Source organism: Bos taurus, chromosome 3, assembly GCF_002263795.3.
Source record: "Bos taurus isolate L1 Dominette 01449 registration number 42190680 breed Hereford chromosome 3, ARS-UCD2.0, whole genome shotgun sequence".
In the NCBI taxonomy this organism is placed as follows: domain Eukaryota; kingdom Metazoa; phylum Chordata; class Mammalia; order Artiodactyla; family Bovidae; genus Bos; species Bos taurus.
This window is the reverse complement of record NC_037330.1, coordinates 102,593,376-102,606,456: the sequence shown is the minus strand read 5'-3', so window position 1 is coordinate 102,606,456 and position 13,081 is coordinate 102,593,376. Positions and strand designations below refer to the sequence as shown.

The following is a 13,081-nucleotide window of genomic DNA, read 5'->3' as shown; positions in this document are numbered from 1 at the left end:
GTCGCCGCTCAGTGACGGAGGCCCCACTCGCTGTGTGGAGGGGCGGAGGTGTGAAAGTGGGGCTGGAGAGAGTCACCCTGAGCACTCGGGCTTGTGTCCAGACTCCCACGTGCCCCGGGGCTCCCCTCCCCTGACTCCCCAGAGGCCGGGGAGGCTCAGGGTGGCCCTTGTTGTGCAGCATTAACCAGACGGATCAGATGCTCGCCCACCTGCAGTCCTTCTCCTCCGTCCCGGAACACTTCACGCTGCCCGACAGCACCAAGAGCGGAGTGCCTCTCTTCTACATCCCACCCGGCTCCACCACCCCGGTGAGGGGGCCCTGACGCGCGTTCTCCCTATCCTGTGCTCTCCCTCTGGAGCCCAGAACCACGTTCATTTTCCTCACCTCTCAAATCTGAGGCCCCCAAACCAGGACCCTGAACTTTAGCCATCAGAGCCCCCTCCTCCCCACCCCCACCCCCTGCCCCAGGGGAGGAAAGAGTCTCTAGAGAAAGCTGACCCTCCACGGATCACTGGAGTCCAGGGTCAAGAGTAGCAGAATGTCTCCGAAGTGGTCTCCCAGCCAGCTACAAGCCCTTTCGCCATCTCCACACGCGCCCTCCAGCCTGCCCCGCACTTCCCGCCAACCGCGACTGCTGTGCTTCTCAAGGACTGTGGCTCCGTTTGTCTTTTGCCTTCTCCACACTTGGCCCCAGCTGTCAGCCTAGCACTGAGGGGCTGGGGGCTTATTCTACCCTCATGAGGGTATGAATCATACCCTCTTCCTGAGGTCCTGCCATCACTCAGAGGCTTTCCCCCAAAGTCAGTGATGGAAGTTCCATCCTGGATGGATTCAGCTTTAAGAGGCCACGCTGCCTGTCCCTGGGCCCATTTGTCTTAATCTAGCCAGTGGTCCCCAACCTTTCTGGCACCAGGGACTGGTTTTGTGGGACAATTTTTCCACAGACTGGGGTTTGAGGGAGTCGTTTTGGAATGATTCAAGTGCACTACATTTATTGCGCATTTTATTTCTTACTATTATTTCAACATTTCCAGCTCAGACCCTTAGGCATGAGATTCTAGAGGCTGGGGGCCCCTGACCTAGCCTTCCTATTGGAGGCAGTTTCTGCCTCTGTCCCAGGCGGGGCTTAGCCCTACACCACTGCCGCCTCTGACCCCCCCGCCACCCCAGGCTCTGATGCCCTGCAGAGGTCATTCATGACCTCTTCGTGCCCCAGGTGCTGTCGCTTCAGCACAGTGGCTCCGACTCCTCCCATGCCCAGTTTGCTGCCTACTGGAAGCCGGTGCTGTCCATGGACGCGAACTCGTGGCAGCGCTGGCTGCACATGCATCGCCTGGTGCTCGTCCTGGAGCACGACACGTGGGTATCCCTGGTCGGGCCACAGCTGGGGTGGAGGAGCAGGGCGTGGGGGGGACGCGGAGTGACGGGGAAGGGAGGCAGTGGATGAGCCCGTACCGACTTGGGGAAGGAAAGCTCCAGCTGTCCTAGCCCTCCTGCTCTTGAGCCTCCAGACCCTCAGACAGGGCCTGGAAGAGAGAAGTAGCAGCCTGTCCCCCTCCCCCACCCTGGGGCCGGGCCGGCTGACCTCACCGCACACCCTCTCCCCAGGCCCATCCCCAAGCACCTGCACACTCCGGGCAGCAACGGCCGCTACAGCACCATCCAGTGCAGGATCTCGCACTCCTCGCTGACCTCCCTGCTCCGTGACTGGAGCAGCTTCGTGCTAGTTGAGGGCTATTCCTATGTGAAGCTGCTCTCCAGGTGGGCGCGGTGATGTCCCCTCCTCCCCCCATCCCGTGTCTCTTCCTCTCACCCCAGACCCTCTCCCTCCTTCCTCCTAAACCCATCTTCTCCCAGCCGAGGGCTGCTCATGGATCCTCCATTTCTCCCCAGTGCCCCAGACCAGCCCCCCTCCTCCTTCTACATGGTCCGCATCATCTCCAAGGCCCCGTGCATGGTGCTCCGCCTGGGTTTCCTCATCGGCACACCAGCACAGGCTCGGCACAAGGTGAGCGGGGCCCCAGCTCACTCTCCGACCCACAAGCCCTGGAGTGTCAACAGGCTCCTTCTCCCCAGCACTCCCGGGGCCAGTCGAAGGAGGAGCCCCCCAGACCAATAAGCCGTGGGGCACCAGGCTCTCCCGCCTCGTCTGTGGACCCCTTCTGCATGTCCACAGCAGATGGGAGCAGGAGGTTGTGATCACAGTTTCCCCTCAGATTGTGTCGGACTTGCGGGAAGAAATCCTGCGCCTGCGTTTCCCCCACCGGGTTCAAAGCAAGGAGCCAACACCCAAGGTGAAACGAAAAGGGCTGGGGGGCACCGGTGGAGGCAACTCTCCCTCCAAGTCCCCCCCAGCGCTGGGGCCACAGCAGGCCCTGTCTGACCGGCCCTGCCTTGTGGTCCTGCATAAGCCACTGGACAAGCTGCTCATCAGGTTCGTAGAGAGGGTGAGGACAGGCCAGGAACATGAGCTGGGCATGAGTAGAGGTCAATTGGGAATTGCCCTTGTTGCCCAGGTATGAGAAGCTGCCCCTGGACTACCGGGCACCCTTCTTGCTGACCCTGGAGCCACCGGGGCCACTGCCCTTGGTGTCAGGCCGCTCAGCCTCTTCTAGCCTGGCATCACTGTCCCGCTACCTGTACCACCAGCGCTGGCTCTGGAGCGTCCCGTCAGGACTGGCCCCTGCGCTGCCGCTCAGCGCCATCGCCCAGCTCCTTTCCATCCTCACTGAGTACGTCACTCAACCTACCGGGCCACGGGGGGCAGGGAGGGAGCAAGCATCAACGCTGGGCTTTGGATGCTGGCAGAGAGCCTAAGCCAGACATGGTCCCTCTCTCTGCCCTCATCTCTGAGGCCCCAGCTCTGCAGAAGAGCCAGCACAGAGCTGGCACGCTGCTCCCCTGCCTACCATCTTTCCCCACAACTTGGTGACTTTGGCCCCTAGTTCTCATTGGACCTGCTGCCCCAAAGGACCAGTGGTTTGAACAGGGCCACCAGCAGACAAGTCTGCCTGGATGGCCACTGGAAAGTGGGCGTCTTAAGTGGCATCGGAAGCCAGGGGTTGTATGCTGAATGTCTCTCCCCATCTCATCCCGTCCCACTGCTGCTTCTCTGGGGCCTCAGAGTTCGGCTCTCGGAAGGGTTCCATTTCGCCTGCAGTGGGGAAGGCATCATCACCATGGTCCTGGAGCTCCCGATTCAGGTACGTGCCATCCCTCATATCCCACCAAGGTCCATCGTCATCTCAGGGCTACTCACCTCTGAGCGGGTTCGGCGCTGATGGAAACACTGCCTCACTGGGACCCTGTGGCCTGAGGCCAATCCCAGGAGTGTGGCGAGGGGCCTAAAGTTCTGAAGGCCAGGGCTGGGGTGGGTCTAAACTCTCCCCTCCTGTCTCAGAACGAGCCCCCGGGGCAGGCTGCGGCCGAGGAGAGGCACACGTGCGTGGTCCAGTACATCCTCTTCCCGCCTCATTCAACCTCCACCAAGGACAGGTGAGGCCCGACCCCCGGAGCCACTTTGCTCCAGTTCCCCTTCCCCCTACTGCGCCCTGAAGGTCTGTCTCCCAACCTTGAAAGTCAGGGCAGGGGATACTGTCTTTAGACGCTTCATGGGGCAGATACAGTGACAGAAGGCTGTGTGTGAATTGTGGCTGTCCCGTGAGCCCTGGCCTTCCCACCCTCTGTAGACCAACTCCTGACCAGGTGGTAGTGGGTTGGACTCTCCTTTCTTCCAGGCTTAGAGTCCTTCCTCCTTTAGCTTCTCAACAGATGATGACAACGATGTGGAGGTGGAGGCCCTGGAGGGGGACTCGGAACTCAACCTGGTCACCGAGGTGTGGGTGGAGCCACAGCATGGACGGGTGGGACCCGGCCCTGAGAGCTGGAGGCACCTCCAGGACTTGACGTACTGTGAGATCCCTCGAGCTGTGAGTGGCCTCGGAGGACCCCACCGCTCCCTAGTCCCTTGGGAGTAGCACAGCCTGATGGCTTCCTGGTCCCTCTCAGTCTCTGTGTTCTGAATGTCTGTGTTGGTGGGGCTTCCTTGAGAGCTGGAAGCTGGGGTTCACCCCTGCCCTCTGCTACTCCTCCCCTAGCTCCACCCTCGGGACGCTGCCTGCATAGGCTCCATGCTGAGCTTCGAGTACCTGATACAGCTCTGCCAGAGCAAGGAGTGGAGTCCCCTGCCCCTGGAGCCAAGGGTCTCTGCCGGTCAGTGGGGAGGGGCCTCTGGGCAGGAGCAGGGGAGGAGTGGGGAGAAGCCAGCTGCAGACGGGAACTCCAGGCCTCCCTGCGCTCGTCTCCCCCGCCCTCACCGCCCTCCCAGGATTGGACCAGGGAAGAGACGCCTGCGTCCACGAGATCCCTTTCCGTTTTGACCTCATGGGACTGTTGCCTCAGTGCCAGCAGCTCCAGATGTTCTTCCTCCTGCTTTCCAGAGGTGGGTGAACCTTGTGCCTAGAGAGCCGGCCAGCCAAGGGGTATTAGAGCACAGAAAGCAGATGAGTCTGCGAAGGAGCAGAGGGTGTCAGGGGCGGCGGCTGCAGGAGGGCCGGGCTGGCCGGGGCGGAGCCGGGGGCGCTGGGCAGCAGGAGGCCCTGGGTGCTGAGTGGAGTGTGTGTTGGGCAGAGCCAGAGGGCGTCCCTCCCGCCGAGGGGCCCTGTCCCGCCAATGACATGGTGCTGTGCCTGCTGCATGGCTGCCTGGGCCAGGAGCTGAGTGACCGGGAGCTCCCGCTGCCCGCCGCCGACCAGGCAGCCTTCCTGCGCGAGGTGCTTCGGCGGACCCGCCACAGTCCAGGTGAGCCCCCGCCTCTTTCCAGGCACCAGACTCTACAGAGCGGTTCCCGTCTGGGTTCTGGCCTCCCGTTTCCTGCATCTCAGAGCTCTGCTCTCCCATCCACCTCTACCTTCATTGTAGGTCCAGAGGGGCCACCAGTGGGGGACCCTGGGATCCTAAAGGATCAAGCAGGCAGCAGCGCCCAGGCCATCGGAGACCCCGGTCTTCCCAACCTGGTCAGCACTGGTGCATCGGGCCTTTCATCATGGTGACCTCCTGCCGTCCCCACATGTTCCTCCCCAGCTTTCTAAGTCTGGGCAGGCTCAGTGCCGCCCGCCACTGACAGGGTGCCATCGTTCCTCTTGGTCGCCAGTGTTGCAAGCTGTCCCTGAGCGTGGAGTCTCAGGCAGAGGAAGGAAGTGGGCACTGGGTGGTCCCTTCAGGCGGCTCTGATTTTGCTTCTCTTGTACAGAGTCCAGGCCCTCCTGAAACTCCCGGGCCCGTCAGCCCTGCCCAGCCCCCTCAGTGGCGCTGCTATGCAAGGCTTGTGACCCCCCAGCATGTTTTTCTGACTTTCCTCCCCGCGACCTTCTCAGGTACTGACTGTTGACCTCTCCCACGCATCCCCTCAGCTCCCTCACTGGCCCGCCAGGCGGCTCTGAGTTATGTCTCACTTTTCTTCTGCAGATGTCCTACATCTGGCTTCATATGGCCTAGAGGGACCCCCTCAAGAGGAGATGAGGCCTAAGTTTGAAGATTGGAACGGGGCCCCCAGCCCGAAAGATCTGGCAGGAACTGGGGTCACGGTGACAAAGTCCCAGGTCCCCACCCTCAGTGTCACCCCAGCCAGTGGTAAGTCTGCTGACTCTTAAGTCAGCTAAGCAGCAGTGGGAACGGGAACAGAGGGCTGGATGCCATGGGCTACCTCTTGCCCACAGACAGTGCCCAGAATCCAGGAGAGCTGAGCCCACCCTTCCGTCAGGACGTACCAGCTTACCCTGGGCGCCAGGCTTCACAGACAGAGGGTGCAGATGGGCCCCGGACCCGGTGTCCTGTCTACATCTATAGCTGTTCTCTGGAAGCATTGAGGGAGCAGATGATTGGCATGCAGCCCCCTCAGCCACCCCGAGATCTCGTCTTCCGGTGAGTGCCCTCTGTGTTGACCTGGGTCCTTTCCCCGCCCCCAGCCAACCATGGCCCCCAGCCATGGCTCAAGGGGAGAGACACACAAGTTGATGATCAGTGTCAGGAGCTCAGCTTCTTGGCCATGTCCTGCCTGCCCAGTGCTAGACTTCCTTCAGTGCATCAGCTGAAGTCTCTGGGCCGTCACTGCCTTTGGTAGGGACCTAGGGACAATCCACTGGAAGGTGGGGATGGTTGAGTGTGGGCTGTCACTGAGGGGAGCTGGCCAAGCCCTCTCTTTCCTTCCATTCCTAGGACTCAGTTCCTCGACCAGCCTTCCCTCTCCTCAGCCTGGATGGAGCCCAGGCACAAGGGGGCAGCCAGCCACTGTGCCTTGCTACAGGAGCACGCACAGCGATGCTACGTCCGCGGTGAGCGTGACGCTGCGGCAAGGAGGAGCCCACTTTGCAGATGACGGCCATGGGGACTGGAGAGGTCCTCGCAGAGCTTGACCTCGTGGCCCCTTCTGCTTCCCCCAGGGCTGTTCCGGAGCTTGCAGCAAGCACAGAGCGTGACCTCGCAGGACCTGCTGATAGCAGTGGATGCCTGTGAGGAGCTGCTGCAGGAAATAGACATCACCCCCTTTCTGCTCGCACTGTGTGGCCACACTCGGGGTTTGCCTCATGCACCCCCAAGCCCTGGTCCTCTCAGCCCAGGGCTCTTCAGCAGCAGCATGGAGGAGGGCCCCGAGCCTCGGGAACGAGCTGTCCTGGCTTCTGAGTCCAGGTTGGGATGGTTCTTGAATGATGTATAAGGGGGCACACAGACGAAGCCCCTATAGCCCGGGGCCTCTTGCCCTGGGGAAGCGACCAGACATGCTTGGTCACTGGTTTCCCACCTCCTGCCCAGGCTTCTGTCTCCCATTCAACATGGGCAGCAGTCTCCCCATCTTACTCTCCTGGTTCTCCCAGCTTTCCTGTTTTGGTGTGGAGTGTTGAGCTAGGTTAGTGGTGGGGAGTTGCCAGTGGCCATCAGAGAAAGCAGAAGCTTGTCCGAGGACATCCAGATTGTAGTGATAATCCCCTAAACTGCTGAGTCTCACACAGACAGAAACTGTTGAGTGAGAGAGGCAGGCAGGCAGACAGCTGTGTGTCTGGTGTCTGCAGGGGTCAGCACTGGGGGAACGGAAGGAGCAGAGGACTGAGTACACTGGTGGTGCCCAGTTCCCTCTCTGGAGGTCTGCATCTCCCACCTTTCATGCCCCCCAGATGAGTGCACTTTTCCCACCAAACCTTGCTTCTCCACCTGGGTCTCTCTTCCACAATGAATGACCTCTCCCTCCACCTGCTGAAAGCCAGGAATCAGCCTTACTCATTCTGTTGCACAGAAATGTCCAGCCACCAAGCAATATGGCGGTTAGAGCAGAGACGGGTGGGTGGGTTCTCCTGGCCTCTCCTGCGAGCGTCCTGTGCTCAGCACCCTTCTGAGAGGCGGAGGCAGACCATCGTGTGCTGCTCCCACTTGGGAAGCAGGCTCCTCTAGGACGCGATGCTTCCTAACACTTCACTACCCCCCACCCTGCTCAGCATAGAGACCGAGGACCTAAGCGAGCCTGAGTTTCAGAGCACCCGTGTCCCTGGGCATCCAGACCCGGGCCTGGAGATCTCTCTGACAGATGTCTGCCAGCTCAGAGGAGAGGCCCATGATGCTCTTCACAGCCTCATCCAGGTGAGGGCAGAGAGACAGAGCCCTGGCTGGGCAGTGGTCCCTCATGGTTGGGGGTGTGTAGGCTCAGCCAAATAGCAGCTGACATCGTAGCCTTCTAACCCCAAACAGGAGAAGTTCCTGGAGATCAGCAGTCTCCACTTCCGCACCGTGCCCTCCAACCCCCACTACTTCTTCTATTGCCCTCCATCCAGCAGGCGTGAGGTGAGCAACCATCTCCCTTACCTCCCTCCCTCCCTCCCCACAGCCTGTAGCCCCTGAAAGCCTGCTTGGCCCACCCAGATCCTCCTGATCCCTGATGCTTGGTCCCCTGAGGCCCCACCTCAGGTCAAGCTGTCCCTTTCTCTTGCCCAGGATGAGGGCCCCCGGGACACAGTCGACAGAAAAGTCAGTGACTTGGAGTTTTCAGAGGCTGAGCTCATGGGAGAGGAAGGTACATAGGCCAGTGGGTACGGGGTAAAGGCTGCTTCCAGCCAGCATCCAGGGCCTCCGCCGCCAGCCTCTCCTGTTGACCACGTGACATGTGTCTCCAGGAGATGCATCTGCCTGCTGCGTGGTCACCGAGAGTGACCCAGAGCTGGAAGTGGAGTACCGCGAGAGCCGTGAACCAGACCTGGGGCCTGCTGGGCTGGACTGTGCCTCGCTGTCAGATGCAGACACCGTGAACCCGGACGAAGACTCCTTCAGTATCCTGGGGGGCGACTCCCCCACGGGGCCTGAGAGCCTGGCGCATGACCTACCGCCGCTCTTCCTGCACCTCACGTGCTCCGTGCGGCTGCGTGGCCAGCACAGCTCAGTACCTGTGTGCAGCCTGCCCACCTGCCTGGGTGAGTCTAGAGGTCCCCAGGGGAGGGCCATAGGACCTGGTCCAGCCTGCCTGCCTGTCTGGGGGTGGGAGAGAGCCTCTGGGTATAACTCTTTAGCCCTAGACACTTGGAATCTGTGCTTGTCCCAGGGCTCCAGTGACCCCTAACCTCCCCCCTCTCCCAGGCCAGGTGCTTTCTAGCCTAGAGGGCCCCCCTATTGGAGGCCGAGTTGCTCTGCGGGACCTCAGTGTCACTCTGGACGTCTTTGTGCTGACCTTGCCCCTGGAAGTGGAGCTTCCCCCGACCTCAGATCCTCAGCACCACCGGTGTGGCAGCAAGTTTGGTGGGGGATCTGGGGCCTTGGGATCCTTAATGGGAACCATTAAGGAGTTTAGGGGTGCCTGGGGACCAAAGGTACCTTAAGGATTCCAAGAAAGCATTGCGGAGGAGGCCTTGGGAGGATGATAGGTGCTGACCTTTGATCTTTGCTCCTGTTCTGTTCAGGTCAACTTCTGAAAGCAGTGCGTCCTTCCCACGGTCCCCAGGGCAGCCATCCGATGATGGGCTGGGGCCCCCACTTCCACCTCCAGGAGAAGACAGGTATTTCCTATCTCCCTCTTAGACTTCCTTGCTCCCCATTGGTTTTTGTCCTCTGGAAACCAGTATGTAAACCTTTCTTCCAATTAGGCACCCAGGACTGTCTAATTTGGCCACACCCCACAGACTGGCTGTTGAGACGACCATGAGTGAGGTGAGGGCCTTCCCTCCCCCAGCCTAAGTAACCACCCCTCAGCACTGTAACTGACACCCTTTCCATCAGATGGTGACATAAGACACCCCCTTTATTCTGGGGTCCAGTGAGGCCTGTCCCAGTCTGTGAGGCAGAGTCTCTTCCAGTGTCTTCTGATAGAGGAGTACAGTGATGCCCCAGTCGGCGTGGGGGGTGCCCCTCACCACTCCCTGCATTGCTCTCTGACTGTAGATCCGCTGGCTGCTGGAGGATGAGATGGTGGGGGCGCTCCGAAGAGGGGGCATCCCCCAGAGCCCGGCCCTGCACCGCGCAGCCGCCCACATCCACAGCTCACCCGGACGCTCCACCTGCCTGCGCCAAACGCTGCCCCTGAGTTTTGTGTTTGGGCCAGAGCGTTCTCTCACACAGTTTAAGGAGGTATGCTGCCCTCGAGATGCTCCCTGGTCACCCTGGGGCCCGTCCTTCCCCAGGCTGCATGGATAGAACCAGAAGGCCCTCGGTTGGAGTCCACCTCCTCACCCTGTGGTCTGACTCTGACCCCATGCCTGGCAGCTCACCCTTGCCCCCGGGCCTGTTGAGTCTTGGGCGAGTCACTGAGCCTTTTCATAACAATGGGGATGCTAGCTTGTGCTTCACCGGCTACTTGTGAGGGGTCTGATGAGGAAGTGTGGGGCCCACCAGTAGGGAGAGCTGCTCCTGCCTAACCTCTGCCCTTGGCTCCTGCTCCCTAGGAGTTCCGCCGCCTCCACCTCCCTGGTCATGTTCTTCTTGAGGACCCTGACAGTGGCTTCTTCTTTGTGGCAGTGGGCCAACAGCCAGGTGGGTCCCACAGGGAGCTTGGGACTTCCCCGGCCTGGGCTTGGCGCAGCCAGGAGGACAGGGCTGAAGGCCTTGAAGGGGAGGTGAGTCTTGCCTGGGCTGACCTGCGAAAGGAGCGGGTGGTGGTGGAAGTATGGGGCTGTGCTCCAACCTGACCTCCTGACCCTCAGGCCCTGACAGCCAGCCCCCAAGCCCCTGGCTCCCCAGAGGATTCTCAGAGCCCCCTGCTCATCAGTCTGCCCAACCTGCCCCAGGGAGGTAAGAGGACTTGCACCTCCCTGGCCCTGCACCCATGTTCAGAAAGCGTCCTTGGCAGGATCGAGAGAGGCTCCAGGCTTTCCCTTCTCTTCCCAGGGAGCCAGCCTGGGCCCAGCCGGGGACTCAGTCTCATGTCCAGTCAGGGCAGTGTGGACTCGGACCACCTAGGTAAGTTGGAGCAGAGCAGGGAAGACCAAGCTGATGGGAAGTGGACTCAGGGCCGCATAGTGAAAGGTCTGGGCAGGTCTATCAGTAGGGACTAACCCAGGGGGGCCCACCAAGCTGATGCATTTGGGGCTCACATGAGCCTAAGGGTAAGGTCGAACTTGAGCATGTTTGACACAGGTTACGATGGTGGCAGCAGTGGCTCAGACAGTGAGGGTCCCAGTGAGACCCCAGGTGAGAAGCCCCCTTTCATGTTGCGGACCCCGCCCGGGCCTCCACCTCCACAGCCTTCGCTCGTAGGCCTCCCTGGACCCTGCCTGCCTGACTTCTGGCTCATTGTCCGGGTGCTGCAGGACCGTGTGGAAGTGTACGCACATGCGAGGTAAGGAAAAGCTGGGCCTGCACCCTGACGCCGACGTTAGCCTCTCCCTGGTCCCACAACTCCCCTCTTCAGTGTTGTTAGAAGGCTAGACTTGGGACTTAGGTTTTGGGTAGGGATCTGACTTGTGCTCTGAGGTTGGGGGCTCCTGACCACTTCCCACAGGTTGTAACAAAGCGTATCACTCTGCTCTTCTAATGGAGTTGAAAAGCTGATGAGGATTTTGGCTCCTAGCCAAGCATTATGAGAATCTATAGTTGACAGCAGCTCAGGAGCTATAGGCATATAAAAATAAGGGATAATAGGTAGTATTTAGCAAGTACTTGCTATGTGGCACGCACTGTGCTGCTTGTTATATGGATCACTCATTTGATCTGTAACATACCTGCGAAGTATTATTATCCTTATGGTCAGAATGAAGAAACTCCAGCACACATAGGCTATATTATGCTTGCTCAAGATCCCAGTTAGTAAGCAGCAGCGTCATACTTAGACATTTCTAATCATGGGGGTGGGCATGTTAAGAGAAGGGAGGCCCACCATTCTGACAAAGAAGATCGGAGGATAAAGAAGAGGTGAACTGCATGAGGGAAACCTCAGGTGGTACCTACGTGGAGGCTGTGAGGCCAGCCTGGAGCCCAGACTTCCAGAATTGCTGTTGAGAATTCCATCTTTCCTAGTTCCCTTCACGTTTACTTCCCCTTGTCCAGTCCTCCTTCCTTTCCCTCCTCTTGGTCCTTCCTCCCATGACCCCCTCCCGCCTCTCCCGCCCCACTGCAATTCTGTGTCTGATGTATCCTCCCCAGGAGCCTGATTCGGGAGGATGGGGGGCCAGGCACCGAGTGTCGCCACCTGCAGCAGCTCCTGGTGAGGCGAGTTGGGGAGATCTGCAGGGAGGTCAACCAGGTAAGGGGCAGGGCTCTCCAGGCATGGGATGCAGCCCAGATGAGGAAGGAGTTTCTAGGAACTTGACTTTCGGAGGCTGTTGATCCAACTTGGACATTTTCTTTGACCCTTAGTTACTGGGATGCTATTACTCCCCAGTGTCCTTACAACCTGAGGAGCTCTCCCAACCCACCCCCAGAGTGGGTTACTCTCTCATTCCCTTCCAGTGACTATGAGATGCTCCCTCTCATTGCACTCAGCTAGCATTAGGGATGAGATAATGAATTAAGACAGAGGGAAGCTTATGTCAAATGGGGAGAGATGGATATGAAACCACTAAAGCACACAAATTATTTCCGCTGCAATTGTGAAGGCTTCTGCAGAGGAAAAGCAGAGACTGTGAGAACACTTAACAGGGATCTGACCATCTGCAGTGTCAGGGAAAGCTGGGAAGAAGAGATTTTTAAGCTGAGATCTGAAGGGCAGTAAATAGATTCTGGCAAAGAGGAGGGACAGATGTCCTTCACTGGCTGCAGCGCCCAGAGCCCAGTGACTGTCAGACACCATCTCTGAGCTCCCAGTGATTACTGATGCTCTTTTTGACCTCCGACCCCCAGTGATAATGGGCATTCTCTCTAGCCTTTGATCACCCCCTCCACCACCAGCAGTGTATGCGGGAGTATTTCAGTTCCCTGAGAGCTGGTTCCTTCTTCTCTCAGCGGCTGCTTCTTCAGGACCTGCACGACAGTCATGTGTGCAACTCTCTTCTGGTGGCTGAGAGCGAAGAAGACCTGTGGCGTAGCGAGACCCCCTTCCACTCCCGTCAGCGGGTACCACTGCCCAGCGATGGTGAGTCCCACTCAGGAGCCTTCCTTTACCGAAGACTGCTGAGAAGCTGGGGGAGGACCAAGTCACTCACCATTACTTGGTCCTCGGTGCCAGGTAATACAGTGGAGAAGAGGACCGAAAAGGATCACCAGGTTTGGCTGCCACGGGGTCATCAGTGGCTAGTGAAAGTGCTTTCAGTGGAGACAGGAGTAGGAAACCAGAGAAAGTGGAAACATGAAAGGATATTAGGCTGGAGGAGCCGGGAGGCACTCCTCTTTCAAGTCGCCTGGCAGTGAAGGGAGAAGCAAATAGATCCGGCAGAAACTAAAGGAAGGTGGGAGGCAAGGCAGGAATTTAAAATAAGGTAGAGACTTGAACATGTTTCTGTTCCATGGGAAAGAGCCAGCAGAGGGGGCACCGTTGAAGAATACAGGAGAGAAGGGACACGGAGCAGGCGCCGCTGTGGCCTGTCTTCCTAAGGGCATGCTCTACTGGCCCTGCCTTGTTTTCTGAAATGACCATCTCGCCCCTGCTGGGTGATGGCCGGGGCCAAGGAAAGGGCA

At 59.2% G+C, this 13,081-nt stretch overlaps 1 protein-coding gene across 2 annotated transcripts in view; it reads left to right on the top strand.

The window, feature by feature from the left end:
• SZT2 (SZT2 subunit of KICSTOR complex) overlaps window positions 1-13,081 on the top strand; it is a 53,393-nt gene that overhangs the window by 22,828 nt on the left and 17,484 nt on the right. For both annotated transcript variants that reach the window (XM_002686517.7, XM_010803760.4), the window contains 32 exons: window positions 179-308; window positions 1,218-1,360; window positions 1,610-1,762; window positions 1,895-2,009; window positions 2,218-2,435; window positions 2,518-2,733; window positions 3,126-3,204; window positions 3,402-3,496; window positions 3,762-3,930; window positions 4,099-4,213; window positions 4,329-4,442; window positions 4,631-4,801; window positions 4,922-5,016; window positions 5,253-5,376; window positions 5,468-5,632; window positions 5,719-5,923; window positions 6,218-6,333; window positions 6,442-6,688; window positions 7,489-7,630; window positions 7,739-7,831; window positions 7,982-8,060; window positions 8,161-8,454; window positions 8,618-8,759; window positions 8,938-9,033; window positions 9,121-9,184; window positions 9,416-9,601; window positions 9,916-10,086; window positions 10,174-10,261; window positions 10,358-10,429; window positions 10,607-10,808; window positions 11,612-11,711; window positions 12,410-12,539. In XM_002686517.7, the coding sequence (XP_002686563.3) occupies window positions 179-308; window positions 1,218-1,360; window positions 1,610-1,762; window positions 1,895-2,009; window positions 2,218-2,435; window positions 2,518-2,733; window positions 3,126-3,204; window positions 3,402-3,496; window positions 3,762-3,930; window positions 4,099-4,213; window positions 4,329-4,442; window positions 4,631-4,801; window positions 4,922-5,016; window positions 5,253-5,376; window positions 5,468-5,632; window positions 5,719-5,923; window positions 6,218-6,333; window positions 6,442-6,688; window positions 7,489-7,630; window positions 7,739-7,831; window positions 7,982-8,060; window positions 8,161-8,454; window positions 8,618-8,759; window positions 8,938-9,033; window positions 9,121-9,184; window positions 9,416-9,601; window positions 9,916-10,086; window positions 10,174-10,261; window positions 10,358-10,429; window positions 10,607-10,808; window positions 11,612-11,711; window positions 12,410-12,539 (4,529 nt within the window). The remainder of the gene's footprint in view (window positions 1-178; window positions 309-1,217; window positions 1,361-1,609; window positions 1,763-1,894; window positions 2,010-2,217; window positions 2,436-2,517; window positions 2,734-3,125; window positions 3,205-3,401; window positions 3,497-3,761; window positions 3,931-4,098; window positions 4,214-4,328; window positions 4,443-4,630; window positions 4,802-4,921; window positions 5,017-5,252; window positions 5,377-5,467; window positions 5,633-5,718; window positions 5,924-6,217; window positions 6,334-6,441; window positions 6,689-7,488; window positions 7,631-7,738; window positions 7,832-7,981; window positions 8,061-8,160; window positions 8,455-8,617; window positions 8,760-8,937; window positions 9,034-9,120; window positions 9,185-9,415; window positions 9,602-9,915; window positions 10,087-10,173; window positions 10,262-10,357; window positions 10,430-10,606; window positions 10,809-11,611; window positions 11,712-12,409; window positions 12,540-13,081) is intronic.